The 26,220-nt window shown below is 37.3% G+C and overlaps 1 protein-coding gene across 1 annotated transcript; it reads left to right on the forward strand.

Annotated features, from left to right (window-relative positions):
• Window positions 1-2,654: 2,654 nt before the first annotated feature.
• LOC140152669 (probable ATP-dependent RNA helicase DDX28) lies at window positions 2,655-25,885 on the forward strand. The gene is made up of 14 exons (XM_072175122.1): window positions 2,655-2,817; window positions 13,175-13,270; window positions 14,682-14,975; window positions 15,370-15,486; window positions 16,734-16,937; window positions 17,281-17,352; window positions 18,519-18,600; window positions 19,706-19,812; window positions 20,237-20,341; window positions 20,891-20,987; window positions 21,509-21,660; window positions 23,808-23,900; window positions 24,908-25,060; window positions 25,602-25,885. The coding sequence occupies exons 1-14, from the start codon at window positions 2,743-2,745 to the stop codon at window positions 25,719-25,721; spliced, it is 1,767 nt and encodes a 588-aa protein (XP_072031223.1). The 5' UTR covers window positions 2,655-2,742; the 3' UTR covers window positions 25,722-25,885.
• Window positions 25,886-26,220: the final 335 nt, after the last annotated feature.

Raw genomic sequence — 26,220 nt, forward strand, 5'->3', positions numbered from 1 at the left:
AAAACAAAACAAAAAACAACAACAACAAAAAAACACCCAAAAAAGCAAAAGCAAAGCATGAGTGCAAACGTCCGGTCCCCTATGGGATTGACGCTCAAATCCTAAAGTAACAAAAAGAAAAGAAAAAAAAAAACCAATCAAAGAAGACTAAACGAGCAGGCCTACAAAACTGATAAGGGATATATTACGAGTACAATAAACTATGTCTATAAAAGGGACCTACAAGTACAAAAAACAAGATAATGGATCTACGAGAACAAAAAAAAATGATTCTAGGCCTTATTGTACAAAAAAAAACCGATAAAGGATCTACGAGAACAAAAAAACAAAACAAAAAAACTAAAGGCTCTACAAAATAATATAGAAAAGGGATCTACAAGTAGGCCTACAAACCATGCAAACTGACCAAGATAGGATCTAAAGTATCAAGAAAACCAACAAATGATTTAGAAGTGTAAAAAGCAAGATAAAGGATCTAAGTGTAAAGGGATCTACGAGAACAAAACAAAAAAATATTAAAGGGATTACAAGAAGCAAAACAACAACAACAGCACAAAAAACCAAAAAAAAAAAAAAAAAAAAAAACCATAAGTGCAAACGAGTTGAAACGACCCCCACGGGATTGATGCTCTACAAGATAAGAGAAAAAGGCAAGACAATAAATGGATCTTTGTCTTGTCCTACATGTATATCCCTTAACCTTTTTGTATAGACCCTACTCGAAAATTATTTATCATGATCATGTTTATTTATTTATTTATTTATTTGTTTATTTATTTTTTTGTACTTATAGATCCTTATCCCTTAACTTGTTTATTTATTTATTCATTTATATTTATTTGGTACTGGGCCCAGAATCCTTTTTTTTTTTACTCGTAGGGTACCTGCAGGGAATATGGGACCATTAAGGACGTTTAGCTTATTTGCATAAAAACTAAAGAAGATATGCCCACAAGAGATTGTTATGATGAACAACCTGTCCTTTAAGATTAATAAAACAGGCAATGTTACCTTGTTTTTATGTTTGTTTGGACGCTATGACGTCAAAATGACGTCATCGTCAAGTGTCCCATATTACCTGCATGTGCAGGTAATATGGGACACTGTGTTATCTCTATGGTGAAAATCAAAAGTTTCAGAAAATCACTCTTTTGTTCTAAAAACATTTTTGTTACATGATTTTGAATGTTTATGCAAATTTCTACAAGAAAATTCAATTTTCTAAATATATAGTTTTGCTTTTCGCATTGACAATGCACACAATTTCCTATGTGTCCCATACCTGCACCCATTCAGTTGAAAATCAGAGAAAATAATCATTTATAAAAGGAAAGTGCCACTTGTCAGTGGAATTTTACCTGCTGATACTAGCTTAACCCATCACCTAAAGATCATAAAAATGACAAATGCCCCTCAGTACCAGAGTTTTGGATACACAATCATAAAATGTGACGTCATTGATTTTAAGCTATTTTATATCAGGCCAAAAAAACGACATAATTTTGTGGGCAATTTCACTCTTTTTGGCATTGATTTCCAAGAGTTTGATATACACAGACTCCAAAACTGCATTTCTAGAAGCACAATTGATGTCTCTAAACACTTAACAAATCAACTTAAAGTGTTTACCTTCTCTAAGCTACTTTTTGTTAAAATGAAAACAGGTGTCCCATATTACCTGCTGTCCCATATTACCTGCAGCTACCCTAGATCCTTTATTTTTCTTATCTTGTTTTTTGTACAATATGTAGGCCTAGGCCTATCCAAGTTTATCTTAGTTTTTGTACGCGTAGATCCTTACATTCGGTTTATATTGTACTTTGTTTTGTCCTTTTAGACCCCTTTCATTTTTGTACCCATAATCCCGGGGGAACACTCAAACACTTTGGAAGTGACGGTATGTGCCTGTCAATAGGCCCCCTCTTTTGAAGTCGACTATACCCGATGACCCCCTTTTTTTAAAAGCCATACCCGAGGACCCCCCTTTTTTTTAGTTGCGGCTACCCAATGACCCCCTTTTTTGGTTGTGGCTACCCAATGACCCAATAGCATCATCAAAATGCAACAAAAAATGCCGAAACTTTCAAATTTTGCTCCATTTTTTCAAAATTATGCCGAAATTTTCAAAATTTTGCTCCATTTTTTCAAAATTTTCTACCCGATGACCTTTTTTTTAAAATCTTATACTCGATGACCCCCTTTTTTCAAAATATTGTACCCAATGACCCCCTTTTTTATTTTGTTTGTACCCAATGACCCCCTTTTTTAAAATAACGCTTTGTACCCGATAGGCCCCTACTTCGCAACTCCGGTAGGCACATACCCGTCACTTCCAAAGTTGAGTGCCCCCCCGGGCCCATAATAGGCCTATCTACAAAAAAACACAAGATAAAGGATCTACGAGTACAAATAAAAAGGGGGTCTATTTAATTAAGTACAGGAAAAATCACCAAAAAAAAAAATAAAAAAAAAAAAAAATAGTGCATGGTGTGTAGGCCTACAGTAGGCCTAGGCCAAAGATCTTTTAGAATTCTGTGCCTATGTGGTGTGGCACACTGGTGGTGTGGTGGTACCGGCGAATTTGTCTATAGTACAGGTATTCCTCCCCGAACGCTAACGATTCTTTAACGGTGCTCCAATGAATATAGGAATCATCAACGATGTCAGCGCCCAGTAGCGATTCGTGTGTGAATTAGACATGCAGATCAGTGATATGAATACAAGAGTAAAAGATACTGGTCCATGGTCGAAAGAATGATTTCATCAATAAGTGCACATAACATGAAGCGGTTTTCGTTGATGTATAATAATACAAATGTAAGTTGTGCGTTAATTGGATTATATAGCTTGAAAGATCGATCACTGGCTAGGCTGCCAGTGTGTACTCACACAGAGGCCGTATGTCTCAATTTGGCCCAGTGAAAATTATTTTTGTCTCACAAAAATGTGTAATGCTGTATTACAATTAGTGAATTTGGGGAATTACTGGGCCAAAATTGGGCCAATTTGGGACGAAAATGTTTCATTTGGCGCACCCAATTTCCAGAGAGAGTAAACACTGCTGGCTGCAGATAGATGCTGAGCTGCTAGTTAATAAAGGGGCATTTCGTGATCCACAGCCTCATCCCCCCCACTTTTCTCAAAAAAAGTTGAGATTTTTATATCACTGGAAACCTCTGGCTACATAATGTTTATGTACAAAATATTTCTTGAAGATTAATTCGTTTTGCAAAGATATCGTGAAATTTGAATTTCGTTCTGGTGCACCAGAACGAAATTACAACGCATTGTCTAGGTAACCTAGGCAAACCTTAGTTAACACATTTACTAGTCAGCTTAATTCGCCGAGACCGGGCCCCAACACAATGCATATTTACATAGAAATTTGAATTTTTTTCGAGAATAGGTGGGTGAAGGAAACCTACATAAATATGTTTTCTATACTTCACTTGACCCAAATATATGATTTTTATGGTGATAATCAAGTCGCACATGGAATTTTAGAGGATTTTGATAGCAGTTCCATTAAAAAAAGCTGCCATCGCCATGAGACCAAGATCTAGAAACACCCCGAAATGCCGTTTTGGGGAATTTTGCTAGCTGAATCTTTTTGATGAAAGTCAATCTTTGACAAGATGTAACTTTGCTACGGAAAGTGCTATGAAAAAAAGGTTTTCAGTTTTGGCTTAGTTTACTCAAGGGCTTTAATTTGATATATAAAACGATGCAATTTGATGGCAAATTTGAATTCACCTAGGATACCTACATTGTCTATGGAGCAGTGTAATACACATAATCATGCATAACTCGCATAAACGCAAAATCGGAATCAACTGAAATTTTGGGAATAGGCTTTTTTCGTGGATTTGTACTGAAAAATGTCATAAAAAGAGGATGCTAGGATCACGAAACACTCCTTTAAATAAGCTTAAAACTATCATTCCTAAATCCTAGTTTTGTACATTGCTGGTTACCTCGTTGAAACTTCCTCCATAGCACTTCCACACGGGAGTATCACTGGAGGTTGACTTGATCGTCGTCTGCAAAAAATGACTGCTTCATGATGTCAGTGTAAGGAGTCTCATGTAAAACAAGCTGGTTTTCATGCCCCCTTCTGCTCCTGCTTTGTTTTGGCTTGAAATATTTTGACCCATCTATAGCTAACCGGTTCATGATGATCTTCTGAAGGGTTCTTGTTCTGGTCTTGTTTCTTCCCTCTTCAATTGTTTCCCAATTGAAGTGCTGTAACATCTCTGTAACACTCAATGTTCGATGAAAATCACCCATCACAAACCTTGCTGCCCTTCTCTGTACTTTCTCCAGGAGATCCTTATTCTTTACAGTGCCTGGATTCCAAGCAGCGAAAGCGTATTGAAGATGGGGTTTCACCATTGAGTTGTAGAGCTGTTCTTTGATCTCTCTTTGACAGTTGTGGAAATTCCTCATCAGGAAGTTGAGAACTCTAGTAGCCTTTCCGACTGCGTAGTGAGTCTGGACATCCCACTTCAAGTTGTTTTGGATATGAATGCCTAAATATTGTGTGGAGGTGACTTCTTCCAGTGTAGTGCCTAGCATCTGGTAGGTTGGGTGACCAGGATCCCGTTTTCTGGAGATACGCATAACCTTGCACTTGTTGGCGTTAAATTTCATTCCCCACAGTTCAGCCCAGCTAACTAGCTTATCAAGATCTTCTTGAAACTCCACTTTGTCTTGTGTCCCACGTATACCCCTGTAGACCATGAGGTCATCTGCAAACATTTTTGCAATGGATGATAGACCTTCAACGATGTCGTTGATAAAAGCGATGAAGTCGTGTGGCCCGGAAACTGTACCTTGCGGTACTCCACTCAGTACTGTATCCCACTCAGACTTCTGGCCGTTTACAACCACCCTCTGCTGGCAATGAGTCAGGAATGCTTTTTTCCATTCAAGTGCGTTACCACGGACGCCGCAGTAGTTCAGCTTCAACAGCAGATGTTTATGAGGCACAACGTCAAAGGCCTTACTAAAGTCTAGAATGGCTATTATATCAGTGGTAATGGACTTGTTGTGGTAGGAGACGAGGTCATGAAGTGTTGTGATGAGCTGGGTTTCACAAGATCTCTGTTTTCTGAAGGCATGCTGGCAGTCAGACAGTATGTTTTGGTTGTCGAAGTGCGCCATCATCTGGCTATCAACTATGTGCTCTAGATGTTTACTCAGCACCGAGGTCAGCGACACTGGCCTGTAGTTAGATGGCTCCGCCTTTGACCCTTTTTTAAAGAGCGGAACAATGTCTGCGCGTCTCCAGTCCTCAGGCAAGTAGCCCTCGTCAAGGGACTGTTGAAAGATGTGTGAAACAACAGGTGCCAACTCCTCGGCTGCCAATTTCAGAGCCTTGTTTGGGATGTTGTCTGGTCCCACCGCTTTATTGGCTTTGGTTTCTTTCAGGAGTTTCAGGACGCCAGCTTGATCAACAACTACATCAGGCATGCTTGGGTATGGACTCGGTAGATAAACCGGAGGATCTTCTGCCTCTCTGTTGAAAACACTATTAAACTGTTTCAGCGAGAGCACTGGCTTTACCCAGGTCGTCAGAGATTGTTTGACCATCCACTTTCAGTGTCTGAACACCAACATTGTCTTTTCTTTTGGCTTTGATGTATTTCCACATGACTTTCTGGTCATCAGAGGCAGCAATATCAGCAACATGGTTTCTCTCAGCTGTTCTTAACTTTCTCTCCACCTCGCGTTTCACCTTCAGGTACATGTCCCAGTGGTGATCACTACCGGTCTTTTTTTGCTTTGATGTAATAACGCTCTTTCTTCCTGCACAATTTCTTGTGCTTCTGGGTAAACCAAGGTGCATTGTTCTTCCCTCTGACAGTCTTTGTAGGCACATGTGTCTTAGTTAAATTAAGCAGTTCATCCCTCAATCTGCACCAGTTTTCCTCCGTGGATCTTGTTTCAGGTGCACTATTAAGGAAGTTATCAGCTAGGACTTTGGCATCACTTTTGAAGCCTGTCTCGTCGACCTTTCCCCACTTGTAAACTTCCCTAGGTGGTTTTCTTGGTAGCGGAGCTTGCAGCGAGAAACTTGCCAGCACGATGTCATGGTCAGCTAAGCCTGAATGAGGCGACACACTGTCAGCCAGCGATGGTCTATTGGTGAAACATAGGCTGAGGATGTTCTCGGTACCATTATTGTCTCGTCTGGTTGGAAAGTGAACAAGTTGATCAAATCCAAAGTCAGCTGCAATTTGGAGAATACTTTCTTGAAGTTCACTGTGAGCAACTTGGTTGTCTTCCCAGGTCATCTTAGGAAGATTAAAATCCCCTCCAATAATAATGTAGGGTGACTTACACTCACTGCGAATTTTCTTAAGGCTGTTGCAAAGGCCATCAAAGTTATGTCTATGTGTTGGCGGTCTGTAGAAGGATGCAATGAAGACATTTGAAAACTCCCCGGTGACAATCTGACACCAGATCAGCTCGTCGTCACTTGTTGATAAATCAGGTCGCTCAATGCGGGCAAATGGTCTCTTATGGCAATAAACACACCTCCGCCCGTGTCTATTCCTGTCGTTTCTGACGACATGGTAATCGCTAGAAAAGATCTCGGCAGAACCTACAGTGTCATCTAACCATGACTCGCAGCCAAGCAGAACATCAGGTGACTCGTCAGATGCGCAAAACGCTATTAAGCCAGACCTCTTGGAGCATATGCTGCGAAAATTCACAATGGCAAACTTAAGGAGCGATTTGCTCGAATGCTCATCAATTTTGGTAGAAAGTTTCTTTTTACGTCGTAAAACCGAAGGTGCGGGTTGTGCCATCAATTCATCATGACTCACATTGGCACTGTTCAGTTCGGTGACAGATGAAATAGGCACAGCAGTGTTATCAAAACCTATAGCGCTACAAAAATGTCTTCATCAATGTCATTATAAGTGTTGTATACATCGGGCAAATCATCCATGGTAAAAAATGGGTGTTCATGACTTGAGATAACGCAAATTGGACAAACCATTCGTACCTTGAGCTTTCAAACTGGCGGTACACTTTGTCGTTAATGCCACAACACAGTGGGTGATTCCATTTTTCACATGAATCACACAGGAGTCCTTTATCCCGCCCTCAAAGATATCACCATTACATTGCGCACACGGTGCCCAGCACGATTTACAATACCACGGGCTACCGAATTTCTTAAACAGTCGGTACTCATCCTTTGGCAACGAGCACTTAGGGTGAGCATAAAGACCGCATTCGTCGCAGCAAATCACAAGGTCTTTTTGGGGCACAGCAAGATCACACATGGTGCAATTAATAGCAATAGTAGGACCTGGGTTCATCTGAACATCATTGGCAGTAATAATACAAAGAGTTATTATGAGGGCAACAGTCATGCAGAACAATAGAGTTACAAATCTTTGGTTAAGGGATCTAAAATGAGCGTTTATTAACGCTTGACAGTATTTTTTTGTGGGACATGAGAGCACCTCGGACCCTTTATCGAATTGCATTCTGAATACTGAAGCATGTCTTTCTGGTATCAAATAATTTTCATTTTTGAAAATCACAATATAATACAAATTTTATGACAAATTATAAAAATTTGATATTTGTCAAATTTTGATATATAACAGTCCTCGGTAAATTATATAAATCTAATGATATATTCTTAAAGTGTATGTAGCAGGGAGGAAAGTCGACGGTCAATTGAAAATTTTGACCTTTCATATTGAAGATATGGATTTTTTCCCAAAAAGACCTAATTTTTTTGGTGTTTTGGGAAAAAAATCCATATCTTCAATACTGAAAGGTCAAAATTTTCAATTGATCGTCGGCTTTTCATCCCACCTACATACACTTTAAGTATAAATCATCAGATTTATAAAGTTTACTTCAAGTACTGTTAAATATCAAAAATATCAATTTTAATGATTTGCCATAAAATGTGTATTAAATTGCGAATTTCAAAAAATCAAAATTATTTGATATCAGAATGACATTCTTTGTATTCAGAATGCAATTCGATATGTCTGATGTGCTCTAATGTCCCAAAATAAATACTGTCCAAACGTTCATACCCCAGCCCTTAAGGCAATCTGTGGCGGCTAACGTAGAGTTCGTAATAACCAAACTTCCTCCTAAGAACAGCAGCTTGTGTCCAGGCAGGATCAAAAATATAGTTGATGGTGATACTCACAGTTTGAAGCAAGCCCTCCCTACCTTCCCTCCAGTTACCGGTATGGGCGACAATATCAATGGTTGGCGAATCCCAGCAGGTGGGCGTGACCCGGAAGTGCACAGTAGCAGTAAAACTATGCAATTTCCAGCAGGTTTGGATAGTTGAAAGGCTTGTATTCAACAGATGCATACATTACATTGATAAATATGAAATTCTAAATGATAAGCAATTTGGCTTTAGATCTAAACATTCTACCTATATGGCTATCTTGGAATTTATTGACAAAATTAGTAATGCTGTCGAAAACAATGAGACAACTGTTGGGATTTTCTTAGATTTGTCAAAAGCCTTTGACACTATCGACCATAGTATTTTATTACATAAACTGGAACATTATGGTTTTAGAGGAAACGGTTTAAAATGGTTTAAAGATTACTTACATAATAGAAAACAGTATGTGTATTACAATTCTTGTAAATCTGAATATAAAGATATAATATGTGGAGTACCTCAAGGCTCCATCCTAGGCCCATTATTGTTCATTTTGTATGTTAATGATATCATAAATACTTCCACCATTCTAAAATTTGTCTTGTTTGCCGATGATACTACTATAACTTATTCACATAAGGACATTGTGTCCAAATACGATCTTATCAACAATGAATTAAAAGAAGTTAATAATTGGTTTAAGGCTAATAAGCTATCAGTGAATGCAAGCAAGACTAATTATATGGTGCTTGGTACAAATCACAAAACATCACGCCAGATTGTACAATGTTACTAATAATATTATATTAGATAATGTAATCCTGGAAAGGTTGAATAAGACCAAATTTCTTGGAGTGACAATTGATGAGAATCTAACTTGGAAATTTCATATTACCAACATCGCAAAGAATATATCTAGAGGTGTTGGTGTAATAAACCAACTGAAACATTTTGTTCCCGAGCGAATAATGTATTCACTATATTGTACTTTAATACTTCCCTACATAAACTACGGTATCTTGGCATGGGGAAATACTTGTCAAAAATATTTGGAAAAGATTTTCAAACTTCAAAAAAAAGCCCTTAGAATGATATCGAATAGTCACTTTTTAAGTCACTCAGCCCCTATTTTCAAAAATTACAATTTGCTTAATGTTTATGATAGTTATGATCTCGAACTAAGCACTTTCATGTACAAGTATAATACCAATCTGTTACCAAAGGCCTTCAATAGTTATTTCGTTGAGCAGAGGAATCACCTCAGGTATCACACAAGAAACGCTGAAGATTACAAGATCTGTCTTACAAAAACAGAGTTTGCTAACAAAACAATAAGAACCGCCGGGCCAAGAAAATGGCATTCGATCGACAGATGCGCCAAAACGGCTACATCAGTCAAACTCTTTAGATCCCAAATTAAAACAAACCTTATGGAAATGTACACTTAATACCTCTTAGTTTTGATTTACTTATTTTTATTTTTCTCAAAAAAAAAAAAAAAAATCGATTAAAATTAACTGATCTCTTAGCATTTATACTATATTCACAAAATGTCAGCTTTCTTTTGCGATATACGTGAGCATATGTTATGAAATCTAATTTGTCTTAAACTTATATTCTGCATGTTCTTTATTCATCATTTTTTCCTGCTTAGTTCGTTCTACATGAATGTATGGAAGAGGGTGGGGTGTTTGTATGTATGTAATTGTATTTTATTAGACAATTTAAGAAACTTAGGCTAAGGTTAAGGGGTGCTTGTTCAGGCCTTTTTGGCCTTCTGAGCATCTCCTCATTCAAATGTGTTGTTTTGCTGTTATTGTATTGTTGTATTTTGAATGAAATAAAGATTGATTGATTGATTGATTGATTGATTGAGTTGAAAAAACACACACATGACCCCTAAACGGAGTCGGTCTGCTCCCACAGGTATCCATAATACAGGCTAAAGATATCCGGTTAGCGAGAAGACATGTTGATAAATTCCAGCTGAAGTGGTGCTCAGTCGGTGGTCGGCAAGTAGGTGGCAAATTATGTGTACAATACTCCAATGGCTCAAAACGGCGGCATGGCAGTCAGCAATAATCATCAAATATTTCCAAGTTTAAAAAGTTAAAAACATCAAAATCGTGCTCAACAGGTGGACGAATAACTAAGAAACATCTAACAGCGAAAAGTCAACTTACATGTGCCAGTAGAAAGATTTAAAAGGATTACAAATCCAAAATCGGACGAAATGTAAAAGCGCTACACTCTTGTCAAAGGTCAAAGGTCACCTGAATCTTCCTCATGGGAAGTTGGCTAGGAGGTCACTATACTGTGTTGTATAAATTTCATGATAAACAGCATATTACTATCAGTATCATCATGATCAGATCATCAGATATTATAGTCTCATTCACTGTCTGATTCAGTGACAGTGTCAGTGTCTCCCAGCGGAAGTGTAAAAAAATTCAAATTGTTTATAAATTGCTTAAAATAGGTATGAGAGGCAAACCTGAGTTAACACATATGCTCGTCAGCCAAATTCGCCTAGACTGGGGCCCAAACACAATACATATTTAGTTCCAGTAACTGCAACTCGTCAGTAGATGGCATTATGTTTATGATAAAGACTGAAGTCTTGCTGGCAGGATTAAATAGTAAAATACATATTTACTTAGAAATTTAAAAGAACAGATTGGACAGCCTGGTCAAGGAAACCTAAATTATAAATTGTCTATACTACATTCTACAGGATTTTATGGGTAGACATTCACAACCTATGTACAGTTGTATCGCGCCCATCTTGTCCTCTTGAACCTAGAGGGTAGACTTCACTTGACCTAAATATGATTTTTTATGGTGATGAGACACTCGCACATGAATTTTAGAGGGATTTTGATAGCAGTTCCACATAGAAAAGCTGCTATCATCATGAGACTAAGATCTAGAAACACCACCGAAATGCTGTTTTGTTAGCTGAATCTTTTTGATGAAAGTTAATCTTTGATAGATGTAACTTTGCTACGGAAAGTGCTATGACAAAAAGGTTTTCAGTTTTGGTTTTCTTTACTCAAGGGCTTTAATTTGATATATAAAATGATGCAGTTTGATGGCAAATTTGAATTCACCTAGCATAGGCCTACCTACTTAAAAGTGAAGGATACATCATTTCAAATTGTCATTTGGTATTTTTGAAATGAAATATTGGCAAAAAAAAGAAGAAAAAAAACCCAGAAAACAAAAGTGAAGCCCAATTCAATGTGTAGCTAATTTGTCAGTATATTGTAAAATGCCCTATTTTGTCTTAAATACACAGCTTTCAGCTGAACCACTAGCAGGCTATGTTCAAAATGACAATGACAAAGGTACCAAAATCTGTATTTTGATGATTTTTACTATTGTCGGGATGAGCAAATCATCACTAAATGGGCCTTTAAAAACATATAAATCATGAACATGATGAAATACAGCTTATCATGGCAGTATATAATCTACACCCATCATCGTACTTCATGAGGTTCGGCTTTTGACATTTGGACAGGCATACCAGCTCTATCCATACATTTGATGTATGTATCCAGATGTAGCCTGTAGACTTCTCCGTCTCCGTAGTCCACTTGCCCATTTTGCATACTCTGGATATAGAGGTTGTGCATATAACGTATGTACCGTAATTATGGCGGACAACTCAAATGCATTCAACAAAAGCATGATTGCAATCTACCGCAACAGTTCGTCTCACACATAACAAATGCACTGCGATGAAATAGGTTGATGACAACATTTGATTGAATGGACTGTACTGTGCCATGATTACGGTGAAGGACACCGGTTCAAATCCTTTGTTTGGAGCCAATCGATAATTTCACACACAACCTCTATTACATTTAAGCATAAAACTCTGATTTGTATTGAATTGATAGATTTTGACATCTGATCTTTTCAGTCACTGTACTCCCTCTGTTTGTTAGCTTCCCAAGTGGACTACTTACTTTGGGTTGTGGTTAACATTCTTAACACGGGTCTCTATCTAAAGATAGGCCAATTTCTGGCCCACTAAAATTGGCTATTATGTAATGCATCTTTAAATAATTCTGGCTTGTGATTGGTCGCACAGATCAATCTCGTTATGGTTTAAATCCTCCGGGTACATGCCATTACCATTAACTGCATCGTACACTATTATCTGTGGAATTTGCAGCGCTTTGTGGTTGGCACGAAAGTAAAACTCTTACTACATGTAGGTACATGACATACTTTCTAGCGTGTCTTGTACTTGGAACCATGCTTTGTGCTTGAGGTTTAATTGGATTGATAGTTGACAGTGTGTGTTTAAGTCCTGGGGTAAAGTTCTGCTTAAAATCCAAAATACATTAAAATCAGATTTTTTACTCAGGCTTTTGCAATCAATAAACTGGTAGATTCCAAAGTCAGAATTGTTTAGTATTGAAGTGAGCCATTTATATTATGCAAGATATGTTGCATTCAATAACATAGGCCTAAGTATACTTTACTTTTAGTGTCACTAATTTATAAACTCTTTATGACCATTTTACTACCGGTATTGAACACTTTAATTTTAATAAACATCAGTATAATTTTGAGTTCAACGGAATGCGTTCATCATGATTTTAAATAATAACATATTTTTATTTATCAAAATTAGACTATGGCATAGTCTAATATAACCTGTGATTATGCACTTTCAAAGTTTCAGTTTCCCACACGTTTGAATGGGAATTGAATGTATTGCATATTTTCCACATGTTTGGGGAGTTGGGAGCACATTTTCTTCAATATTTTGACATGTTGACGTTGATTGTTCTATTCTATATTGTTTGGCAATAATGTTTTTTGCCAATAGTGCATCCAAAACTGTAATTTTGTGTTTTTGATCTCAAAGATTGGATGTTTTTATTCCGGATTTGAATTGCGAAGGTTGCATCAATTCAACAATCTTAGAAAATTTGTAAAATATTCACCACTGTACATGCACATTTATTGTTTCCATGCATCTTTTTTCTACAGAAGTGTGTTTCTTGTGGTTTACTTCATGTTTGTCAAGCTGCTGCTAATCCTAGGATCTTGGGTCACAAAACACACCAACAGATATTGTTTTATGTGGTAAGTTTTTAAAATGTTATATATTATTTGAGAAGGCCTACTAGACACTTGCCCTCTCTGTAAGGGTAAAGATACCTTGTTACATATTCAGTTATTCCAAAAATATGCTGGAGATATACATGTAATAACATCATACCGTATTTCGTCAAATAAACGCTTCCGGGCGTTACATTTTCCCAAGGGGGTTGTTTATTAGAGGTCATTTTAGCACAACAATTCCCGTTAAAATCATTAGGTAAGCTTAAAAGTCACGCTAAAATGACGAACTCTGAACTTTTGACACTGACATATGGTTCACTTCCGGGTTTCTGATCCAGATTTTCGCCAATTATTGACGCTATTATTGACCATGTGCGAAACTTGGTAAGCTTACTACACAAGATAGGCATGGAAATATCGGTATTTTTGAAACATCTTGGTTGAAAAAAGTGGTGGGGGGCGTTTATTTGAGGGGGGGCGACTATTTGACTAAATACGGTATGTATACTCATGCCCAAGATCAAAGAGGCTGAATCATTTAAAAGTGGCAAACTTCAAGTCAAATTGAAAATAAAACCATTGATGGTGGTACAGTGCCACCCAACACAGTTGCCACATTCCCAAAATGATATTGTTCTATTTTGACCTACAGACAAGTGAGTCATTGGTTTTTAATTGTTGGTACCATTTGAGCCAAACATAGTTAAAGCTCATTGTGATGGGTACTCACCCCTGGTTTCTGATATTACCGACACCAGGTATGATTGCTTGTTATAGTTGCCATCAAAATTGGTTCTAGAGGCTTGATCGACCCCAACAACATAATTGGGTTGATTCATTTGTCAAAGCAACTTGATATCCCCACCAAGCTCACACAATTGAAAGATCAAATAGAAAGTCTACTCACCTGTCATGATATTCCATCTTTAATTTCAGATATGAGCCTTGGATTGTCCAAGAAGTCATTTAATTCTTCTTGTCTTCCTGCCATGCTATGATGTATTCCTTGATTGTTTTTTATATTTTCCCTTGCCTGAGATCAGTATGGATCTTGGTTCTTCTTGGGTTTTGTATGTTTTCTTGTATTGGTCATAATATTAATAAAGCATTACTTCCCATGTAAAATACAGTCATAGTTATTCATGTAAGGGCAGATATAATTGAAGAATAAGTCAAATAATTAAGTGTTAAGAAACATTTCTAAATAATGGTTCAAACTTTTGAAAGCATCATCATTTTCAAACAAGCTGATGCATTAGGAAACTCTGCATTATTTTAAGAAGGTTAGTAATTTAAATTTGTACAGGTTTTATATAAAAAAAATGGATAGATTTTCTTCTAACGAAAATGTAAAACTTGAGTTCCTCTGTGGGGTTCCTCGTCAGCAGCAGTCATCAATTTTAAAACATCGTTTTTTTTGTTATTTATTTAGACATCTGCAGGCCACCAAAAACCAACTTCAGAAACAGTTATCAAAGTACCAAAAGGTTTAGCTACAAAACTAGAATCATTCCAGCAGCAGTCGACAAACAAAGGGCCAATCAAATGGAAAGGCAAGATCTTTACAGCACGTCCAGGAAAGCTGTTACTCTCTGCCAAACGCAAGGAGTTTAACTTTTACCAGCACCAGAAGTATGATAAGTTTAAACCACCCATGCTAGCATCTGGTGGATGGAAGCATAAGAAATCAGCAGGAGATTACTTCACAATACTTGCTTATAAAGGGGTGAGTAACAAGCAACTAGTTCTTGACCTGTTGTTTTCCAAAGCAGGAAAAAAGGTCTCTGTATCATTGGTTCGAATCTGTCCTTATTGTCATCAGCAATTGCATGTGAATTTGAAATAAGCTGAAGCTTTTTGTAGAAATTGGCAATAATGACTGTCAAAATTCATTTATATGTTTGCACCAAAGACATAATTGTTTGAGTGTACCTCTCTGCTCTCTCTCTTTCTGTCTCATCTGGCTCGCCTCTCTCACTCTGTCTGTATCTCTTTCCGTTTGTATGTTGTTCTGTCTCTCTCCATTTCTCATTCATCAGTCAAGTAATGTTTATTATGAACGAAATTGATTCATTTTCAGCTGACAAAGACTGCTTGACTCCACAATTCCTTTTTTTCAGAACCCATCATTTAGTGGTAATTCAGAAAACCCAACATCCTTCGGTGACTATGGTTTAGATGCGCAACTCAAGGATGCACTTCACAAAATGAATATAACTACACCATCAGTCATCCAGGTAAGCATAATATCTGTCCATAAATGACATTTTATTACAGTCTCTATTGTTCAGTCTCTTGGGATGAAAATATTCCAGAAATATACTGTAATAGGAAGAATAGGAAGACCAATTTCATGACAAACTACCAGACAAACAAGTCCATTGAAGTAGAGAAGGAACAGATAGAATATGTAGAAAGTTAAAAGTATCTAGGCAAGACAGTAAAGATGGAAGACAACACGAGACACTAACAAATCCTATGTGACAAAAGATTGCCAATGACACTGAGCACGAGAGTCTTCAACCAGTGTGTATTACCTACAATGACCTATGGTTGTGAAACCTGGACAACAACCAAGTTTTTGAAGGAAGCACAGCATGCTATGGAGAGAAAAATGCTACATATCACCATACGTGACAAAGTAAAGAATGTGGAAATTAGGGACAAAACAAATGCCAAATATATCACTGAAAGGATCAAAGAGGCAAAGTGGAGATGGGCGGGACACATAGCTCGCAGAGATGACAATAGATGGACAAAGAGGTTAACAGAATTGCAGCCAAGAACAGGAAAGAGAAGTAGGGGAAACGAAGATGGTGTGATGATCTCACATCCTGTTTGGGTACAACCTGGGCAAGAGAAGCACAGAACAGAAATAAATGGAAGTTACTTGAGGAGGGCTACATGTGTTACATGCAAATACAACACTGCTTTACATAAGTAAATGCTTTACTGTATGGGGAATTTTAGTTAAGGTTTGATAGAGTAGAGTGCACTTCAGTACTGTTCAGTTCAGTTACAGTTGTTCAGTTCAGTACAGTACAGTTCAGTTCAGTAAAGTACAGTTCAATACAATGCACTATATTTCAGTACAGAGCAGGGCCTAAACACGGTGGAAAAACAAATCTGGGACAGCCAAAATACAAATTATATGCTTAAATTGAAATAAAGATATAAAGAAAAAAATAACAAATTTCTCAAAAAAGTGGGTGGCCATGGCCTCCCTGGCCACCCTGATTGCTCTAGCCCTGCAGTGCAGTACAATACAGTATGTAGAGTGCAATACATTATTCAGAATAGAATAGAATAGAATAGAATAGAATAGAATAGAATAGAATAGAATAGAAAGTACCAAATTACCAAGTAAAATATCTCCACATATTGAATGCATACTATTCCCAAAATAATTAGGTACTGAACAGTTCTACCATACTTATTCTATTAAAAACCCTCATGTTTTATTTTCATTTTTTTATCATTTCAGAATAAAGCTATACCAGTCATCCTAGAAGGAAGGAACACACTTTGTGCTGCAGAAACTGGGAGTGGTAAAACTTTGGCTTACTTATTACCTATACTACAATCCCTCTTATTTGAGTCCAGGCCACCTAGAAATATAACAGCCAAACCTGGATATCCTAGAGTAGTGGTGATTGTACCTGCTAGAGAATTAGCACAGCAAGTGTTTGTAAGTATACATACAGTCAGTCTACTCTGAAGTACAAGTACTGACGTGGACGCACACATTGTGCCAAGTTTGAAGGCACACATACCTTAGCAGAGACTCAGCACAGGGCACTGTTTACGTGTGTGTTGTCACTTTGTACTTCAGAGTGGACAAACTGTAATAGTGACATGAAGGGGTGTGGGGTATGTGGATGTGTTTGTTTGTTCATGAGGAAGATAAGAAATAGAAGATATGTCAAGAAAGTATATGTAATGCAATATTTTATTTTTCATTTCAATGATCAATGCTTTTTAGATAGCAATTTTGTAACTTATACATAGTCTTTATTTCTTTTCTTTTGCAGGATGTAGTCAAAATTTTAGTTGCTGATACAAACCTTTGTGTCAAGTATATACAAGGAAGCAGAAACAGTATGGTGAGTATGTAGTGATGTGTTTCTGTGATTTGTAGTGTTTTTATTGGTTATTTCCACGAGAAGTCATATTGTATCATGACACTTTCACTCCACTTCCTCAATACTTTTCTGAAAGAGTGATTTTAAAATAAGGAATTCCTAATCAATATCTCATTAGCTCCAGCTGTCTTTATGCATGGCATTAATTTACAATGTATTACATCTTCATGGTGTATTATTTAGGGATTCAATTATGTTTCACCATTGTTCATCACCGATTAACAATGATGTGTCCACGTCATCTGCATAGTTTACTTTGTGAGGGCAGCTTTAACCGAGCAAAGTAAATCACACAGACGTGCCAGACACAAGTCTAATTCACATGATTGTTTCATTTGGAATGTCCTTTTGTCATTGCCACTCAACCTTACAAGAAGATATGTGATTTCTCTGTTGGTATCAGCAATAAAACTAAAGCTGCTACCTCCAAAATAAGTTCCAGGTATAACAAATTTTACACGTAACACGTATGTGTAACCTTGCGTTCGCGTATACGCTACTGGGCTGTGGATTCATCACCCGATTAACAACGCTTGGCTCCTGTACAAAGGTATAGGAAGAGTTGTTGAATATGGTTTCAGTCACTCTTTTAGGGTTTATCAGAGATTGTTTATGTAACTGCCACTGCCACTAAATGACATTTATACATGTATATAGATGGATTTGATCATAATATCTTATGTCTATTGCAAAAAACATTGCAATAAATCACTCTGTTGGTGTAAGTAAATTGCTATCCACAGCGTCAACTGGTAGTGTATATAGCATAGTGTCGTTACCCCCATATCTATTCCAAAAAGACAAACAAATTATAGGTCTTTTTGGAAACTTCATGTATATCGTCAATACAAAAAAGTGCATAACATTAGATTGATAAAGTTTTCTTCAAGGACTGGTAAATGTCAAAATTGTCAATTTTTGATAATTTGCCATATAATTTTTATTATATCGTGCATTAAAAAAAAAATTTGAAATCAGAAGAACATTCCTTTTATTCAGAATACGATTTGGTGTGTCTGATGTGCTCTCAGGTCCCACAAAAAATACTGTGCAAAGGTGGGTGACCGAGCCCTTAATTTTATATGGCATCACAAATCTGACTATTTGTCCATCTTTTCTTCATACAGAAATCACTAAGAAGTACATTTAAGCTACCACTTGATGTCATAGTATCCACACCTGGTGTTATGTTGAAAAGTCTCAGAGAAGGTAAGTCACTATGTGATAAGGAAATAGAACTTGAATTGCAGAGAGTGACGGTTGTTAGCATGGTTAGCATGGTCAGGCTGACCTGAAATAGTGTTCATTCTGAGGTTGTATATAGTGATTTTGCCACACTGAAAATGAGATCAGTGCTGTTTTTCCGATATAGGGAGTAATAGTAGTTTCCCAAACTAACCTCCCCTATCTTGAGGCCCGTGCTCCTAATGTATTCACAACTCATTCACCTTCCAACTCAAGATGTAACCATTCCCGAGCTCTTTACCCACCTTTCAGCTACCTCATACTTTGTCAAAGAAGTTTCTTCCACCTTGGTCCTATGTTATGGAATGAGCTACCGGAAAATGTTGTTTGTTGTCCCACCTTGTCCGCTTTTCAAGGCTGCAGTTAAAGCACTCCAATAGTTGTCTTTTTTATCTTGTTTTTGCTTTTCAGTTTATTTTTTGTTCGTTTTGTATGTAGGGCTTCCCTTTAATTTAGTGCTCTTTGAGCACTATTGGGTATTGCCTGTGCTTTTTACATTAACAATATGTGGATCCTGAGTTTCTCTACCGGAAGTCAGTTTGACAGAAATGCACGCAATCAGCAGAACGCACAGTACATGTTTCTGTGCAATGTGTGCTATGGGTTGTTACAGGATATGTAATAACAGGGTAATTTCGGTCAAACTGGCTTACGGTTTAGACACATAGGATCCACGTATTGTTTGAATCATTATTAACCTTTGCCTCTTTGCCAAGGAGATTAGACCAGGAGAGCACAGACTCTATATAGACCTCTACATAATGCTATGTGAAATCCACCATATTGAAGGGGACTAAAATAGTGTTTTTTGCCATAGTCTAATGATAATAATTGCATCATTATTTAAGCTTGAGCTTTACAAAAACTTGCATATGTAACGCTTAGTACATATCACTGCATTGCATCACAAGCAGAACACAAACAAGTATGCAGTTACAATCAAGGTTTGCCAGGTGCATGTCAGAGTAATATGAAGTACACTACTTTCCCCATGAGCAACACCAAAGGGGGAAGTGCAGACTTGACTCTCCTAACCTATTTATTCTTTACACTGTTATTGTCTTTACAGAGGTGGTGAGTTTAGAATACCTCAGACATATTGTCATTGATGAGGTTGACACCATGTTAGATGACAGCTTTAGTAAGGATGTCATCAACATCTTAACAAAGATCAGGGTGAGTACAAATTCAAACAAAATATAAACAGTTGTAGATTAGTATATACCACAGATCCTACTTGCTTTTGCCAGAATTATGTTTGTTTTTTATTTCCAGCAAAAGATAGTTTTTTTTCGGCAGTCTGTTCTGAAAAAACGGAGAGAAGTTGCTGATCACACTTATTATTATACATTCATTAGCACACATAAACCAGATGCCAGTGCAGTCATGTCATCACGATTGTGTGTCTTTTATCACAAATAATCAATTTTTTTTAAAACAAACCCAGTGGCATCTCTGATATCCATGTAATTAACACACATATTAGCTAATTGGAAATATTGCTGCAATCTTATTAATCATCCTAACCTGCCCTTGTTTTCTCAGTTCTGGAGTAAACTTTCAATCTCATTTTGAAGTTGTTTGTATTTTTCCCCTTCAGATCAGTGAATCGGAAGCAGATATAAGGGAAGGCTTTGCACAGCTGACCTTAGTGGGTGCTACCATGCCAAAGCAAGTCTCAAAAATTCTAGAAGATGTCATACTGGTAGGTTTGATAGTCGCTCTCTCTCACCCTGGGGTAAGGTGGCAGGTCAAAATGGGCTATTCCAGTTGAAATCAATCGCACACTTGGGGGTGTGGAATTCAAATGGAGTCACCCAATCAGGTAACCCTATTTGAAATTTACATGCACTGTGTGGGAGATTAAGGTCATGTCTTCCATAGGGGGTGTATGAATTTCAACTATAATAACCCAATTTGTGACTTTAAAAAAATGAGGCTTACAGGGAATTATTCAATTTCAACAAGTCCAATTATTGTCTGCCATCATGACAATTTTCCCCACAATTACAGGCATCATATGATAAGTTACTCTTGCCATGCCCCAACTATACCAGCTGGTAATTTGTTTGTCATGTAAGCGCACTAAAAAAAGCATGATTACACCAAGCCATGTGGTGGTTTATCTGTGCAGTTTTGTACACTGGATAGAAATCAGATTGTATCACATAAAACAAGTTTACAGAAACCAGACTGATTTGCAAAAAACATTATGATATTTGCATAATTCAACCTCTTTTTTGATTTCATGTAGGAGGAAGCTATCCAAGTAATATCAACACCTCAACTACACAGGATTATGCCACATGTCAACCAGAAATTCCTTCGTTTACACTCCATGGATAAAGGAAGTAAGAATAACATAATTATAAAAAATACAAAATGCCATCAAGTCCAATGCATTAAGGCATTGGTTTGTGTATTGCAAAGTTGACTTAAGGTTACTTGCATTTCAAGAATAACTTGTATATACTATTTGTGCTTAAGTTACACTCTTTATCAGAGTTCCCTTGCACTTTTTTTGGCCGATGCTGATGTACTGCGTAAATATGGAAGTCCTGATTGGCTGATTGAATCATGTCGTTAAATATCGGCATCTCATTCATTGAAAAGTCCACATAACATTGCATCGTGCAGGGCACACATATTTATGACACATAAGGACCAGAGTAAGGACCAGAGTTAGGCCAGAGTTTATCATTTCCTATATTTTGAAAGTCAAATTAGAAACTGAAATTGAAGATAATAGAAATAGTACATAAGAGCAAATACAACTGATGAATTTGTTCAGTCATACTGCATTTTACATTTGGTAACTTTAACAAATGTATCTTTTTATAAAGGTATATCACTTATTTCCTTTTAATGACAGCTAAAATCATTGAGATGGTAAGAAGTGATGACAAAGCTGGTGTTCCAGTTATGGTGTTTTGTAATGCGATTCCTACCTGTGATTGGCTGGCCAGATTACTAGAGGAGAATAACATCAAAGTATTGAGACTGCATGGAAGCCAAGATGCCGAGGTAAAAACTTGTATATGTGTGTGTGGGGCTGTATACATTCTAAAGATGACCTGCATATGAGGATGCACACAAGAAAATAGCAAAGCAACAGAGGCCATCCTGCAACTGAGGATGCTCATGGTATTGGTATACACTACCTACCAGAGTGTTGCAAATAATGTAAAAATGCATACCAGACAGTGTCTTGTTTGATGGTGTATGGACATGTCTCAGATAGTAAAAAGTCTAATGGGTCTGTGGTTGGAGCTCTTCACATGTGCAAGGTCCTCTGCTAGATAGGAAAATTGTAGGTCCTTGTTTGGAGGTATTTACAAGTAGGGGTGGGTGTGAGCAAAGAGCTTTTAATAGAAATAGAGTCGCAATAGATTATTTAATGCTTTGTTCGTTTGATGCCAATTAGAAGTTGCGACAGGCTATTCATAAAAGTGGTACCATTGTTTCGAACAAAGGGGTTCCGCTATTAAATTGGTCACTGATCCGGCATCATATATAACGCTCTACACAACAGGCGAGTATCTATAAGTGACCACAATACAGTCATGTGTAAGGGCAGTCATGTGTAAAGTGGTACCATTGTTGTCACGTATCCCAAATGTGTGCTTGTGTGGGTCTAAATTCTAAAAGGAGGCTTTAGCTGTCGATGCAATCATCTTTACCACCCACCTGGCTTTAGGCGCTTCATTTAAATAAATTGAATGCTCTTGCTGATCGATTACACATTAGATTCAGATTCAGATTCAACTTTATTTAACCACGGAGGCCCAAATCAACCCAAAGGTTGTTCTTCCTTGGGGCCGTGGACATAAATACTGTACAATACATGCATAAAATATACACATTTTTACAGAAACCTATTAATTAGAATGTATGAAGGCTGCCATGTACACATATCTATATTACACTATAATGGTAATCGCTATACGTATACATGTAAGTATAAGTGTAGGCCTATAAAGGTTGTTTTAAAGAAATTTCCATTTAATTTTATTTTAAGGAGATTGGTATAGAAATAGTGGCATACCCAAAGAGGGGATGGGGGTTGGGGAGGGGCAGATTCACCCCTGTGAGAAGTCTTGGGAGGGGAGGAGGTAGGAAGAGGGAAGGAGGGGATATGGAGAATGAGAGAGGGCTGGAGGAAGGAAGAAATGAAAAGATATAATAAAGACAGATAAATAGAAATATAGTGAAAATGATGGGAATGAGAGAGGGATGGTGAGAGGGGACATGAGAGCGAGGGAGTGATAAAGTGTAGGCCTAGGAAAGAATAAGTACAGGGAAGGGAAAAGAAAGGAATGCTGAATACATTTAATAATAATTATTAGGCCTATATAATAACTAAACACATAACAGCACTGGGCAGCCATTCGATGATGTCAATGCCTTTATTCATTATGTAATTAAAACGCCTAGTCAGATGTATTTCACACCTGCCAAACACAAGTCACCCAATTTTGAAAACTGGACGTTGAATGTACACTCTCATGACTATTGATTGGCAACATTTTCCAATATGTCAGCGCTCTAATCGGAAACAATAGAACAATAGACCCTGCAGAGTGTACTATGTAAACAACATCAATCAAGGATATGCATGTGAGAAATGACTGTGAATCAGTGGATAAACAGGTACTGCAGACATCTGCAGTAGTGAGGATGTAGGACCAGTCTGCATTCAGCAGTAAAGACTCAAACATGTGTCTCTTCAGTAAGGCAGCTGTAGCTGTGTCTGTCTGTGTTTTCATAGTATCTTCTTTATTGTGGGTATGTATCACAGGTTTAAGAGAAGGAAGAGATTTTGGTCCTATATGATCATACAGGTGTGGAAAAAATGGGGCAGGTCAGGTCCTTACAACTGCATCCAGATTTGATATATGTCTATTTAGTTATCACAGATTTGCACAAAGATAGCCTAGAAACTACCTGTGCTGATAGCATATGCCTTCAGAGTATGGGAGGAATGATCTTCTGTGGCAAACCAGGTTTGATCTTGTATTCTATTTCATTATTTTCCAGCACTATGATATCCTTATATCCCTGTCACACAAAATGAACCATTTTACCGGACATTAGGAATGCTATGTGTTTTGTAAATACAAATACTGCTAGTATAAAAGACGTTGCCTTGCTACTGTTGATCTTATTTGCAGGAGAGAACTGGGGTCTTGAGAGCATTCATGAAGGGAGCAGCCAATGTGTTAGTGTGTACTGATGTTAGCTCTAGAGGAGTTGACACAATCAAGGTAAATATACAAATAATCAGTAACAAATATCATTGGCAACAAAAAAGACAACAAAATTTTCTGTAAACTTGTTTTGATGCATGTCTTTATGAATTTTTACATTGTTTTTGTATGAAGTCATCATTTCAACAATATTTCAATCTGGTGTGGTCTGTTCAATTGTAGGCCCCATATGCACAATTAACAAAAGAATCAGCCCTGAACATACTGAACAGCAAGACATTTGCAGTATATTAACAATATCTTTGAGTGTGTGTTTATCAAGAAGTGGATAGTGTTTTACATTTAAATACATTCAGAAAGAAAGAATGAACAGTTTACCAACATAAAGTGTTACAATTAAACATGACAACAAATAAACACAAATACCGACCGGCACACAGCCCAACTTGAAAAAAAGCAAGGGAATGTGCCAGCATGGGAATCGAACCCACAACCTTCCGATCTCTAGACGGACGCCTTATCCATTAGGCTACCAGCTCCCACTGATATACAGTGGTTAAAGCTGGGTCTAATGTTATAACAGTCATGGTATACAATACACACAAACAAATATTACGCAAGTACACAAGTGAAGGAGATCATTACTGATGCTTAAAAGCCAAAACTTTATGTAGAAATAATATGGATGTTTTCAAATGATTAAAGTAATTCAAGAATGGAATAGCTTCTTATAATAATTAATATTATCACAGTGGCCGAGTGGAACAGGCTCCGACTCATAATCGGAAGGTTGCGGGTTCGAGCCGCGACAATGCCGTCATGTTGTGCCCTTGAGTGAGGCACTTTATCTTGATTACTCCTCTCCACCCAAGTGTATAAATGGGAACCAGCATTCATAAATGCTGGGAAAGTAACAGACTCGCTGTGGAGGAGGTGTGGCGATTGCCACACAGCAACATTTCATCTTGGAGTCGGACCTAATCACTAATGAAAGAGAGATGGACTCTCCGTCCTGTAAAAAAATGCAGGTTCAACTCTTTATGGTATTGTACTCAATATTTCAGGTCCGTCATGTTATCAACTTTGACTTCCCAAATCACATGTCTGATTACATCCATCGTGTGGGCAGAGTAGGCCGAGTTGGCAGTGAGAACACAGGGCATGTGACAAGTTTTGTTGTTCATAAGTGGGATGTGGATCTAGTCAACAAAATAGAGGTGAGTTGGCATATTGCAGTTTGTTTTATGCCGGAGGTTTTATGTACTTGTGGGGAGTGTGTGTTAGCATGTACATATGTATGAGAGGATACATTTGCGAAACCTGGTGATTGGTTTGGGGATACCCAAAGACCTGTGTCATCCCCAGAATAGCAAGATCATTTCCAATGTAGCCAAATCTATCTTTTCAAAACAGGGATTACTGGGATTCTGGGTGAAAGAAGTCTCCAACTTTTTGGATAAATTGTGAAACTGTACATTTTGGCCAAAAAAAGAAAAGAAACAAATTGGTGAATAATACATTTGATTGATTCAGTGTCACTCTCTCAAGTTGATTTGAGTTCATGGGTTGTAGTGATTTGACGTCAAGGAAATGAGTACTACACTCGCTGTTTCGACTGCTTGGTGTGATACAATCATAACAGTTACATAGTAGTGAATCTAATTCCTGTAAATGTGGTAGTAAATTATAATTGGTGTCATTATCGATATCAATAAATGTTTTACGATGCTGAATTTTGATTTGCCATTTTTTTTACAGAGAACAATGCACGCTCGTTTAGACCTACCTAGAGTGAATGCCAACATCAAACAGAAGCTGGTGAATAGGATAGAACAACAGGATGCAGATGAAATGAAACAGATTCTGATGAACCGATAACTCCAGATTTGTGATTCAAATTTGTTACTGGTCTATTCATATAGCAGATGTGATTGCAATTGGTTTGAGTTTACAATCATAGTCTCAACACTTTTGTAGATGCTGATGTTCATTATGCTCATAGAAAGCTACAGTGCTTTTTTGCTAGCTAAACTGGAAACATGGTAAAATGTCAGCCGGAGCTAGGATTTTACTTCTGTTTGTGTACAGAAAAGTCGGAAAAATATGATGTGATTGTTGACTATATAGTACATCGCATAATGATTTGTATCGAAACAACATTTAGTCATGAAAATATATGAATGAACCCTGTTCATACATACGCAACATTCTATGTGTTGTTTTTTTCTCCACAACTAAAAATACAATCATTTTAGACTAAAATACTACCAGTTCCTTATCTGTTTTAAAAGTTTTTCCATCACCAATTGATAGAAAACATTTATGTGCTCAGACCGTAATGTTTGGATGCATGCAAACATTGCGTACATTGATTGCG

This window comes from Amphiura filiformis, chromosome 5 (genome assembly GCF_039555335.1).
Source record: "Amphiura filiformis chromosome 5, Afil_fr2py, whole genome shotgun sequence".
Taxonomy (NCBI): Eukaryota; Metazoa; Echinodermata; class Ophiuroidea; order Amphilepidida; family Amphiuridae; genus Amphiura; species Amphiura filiformis.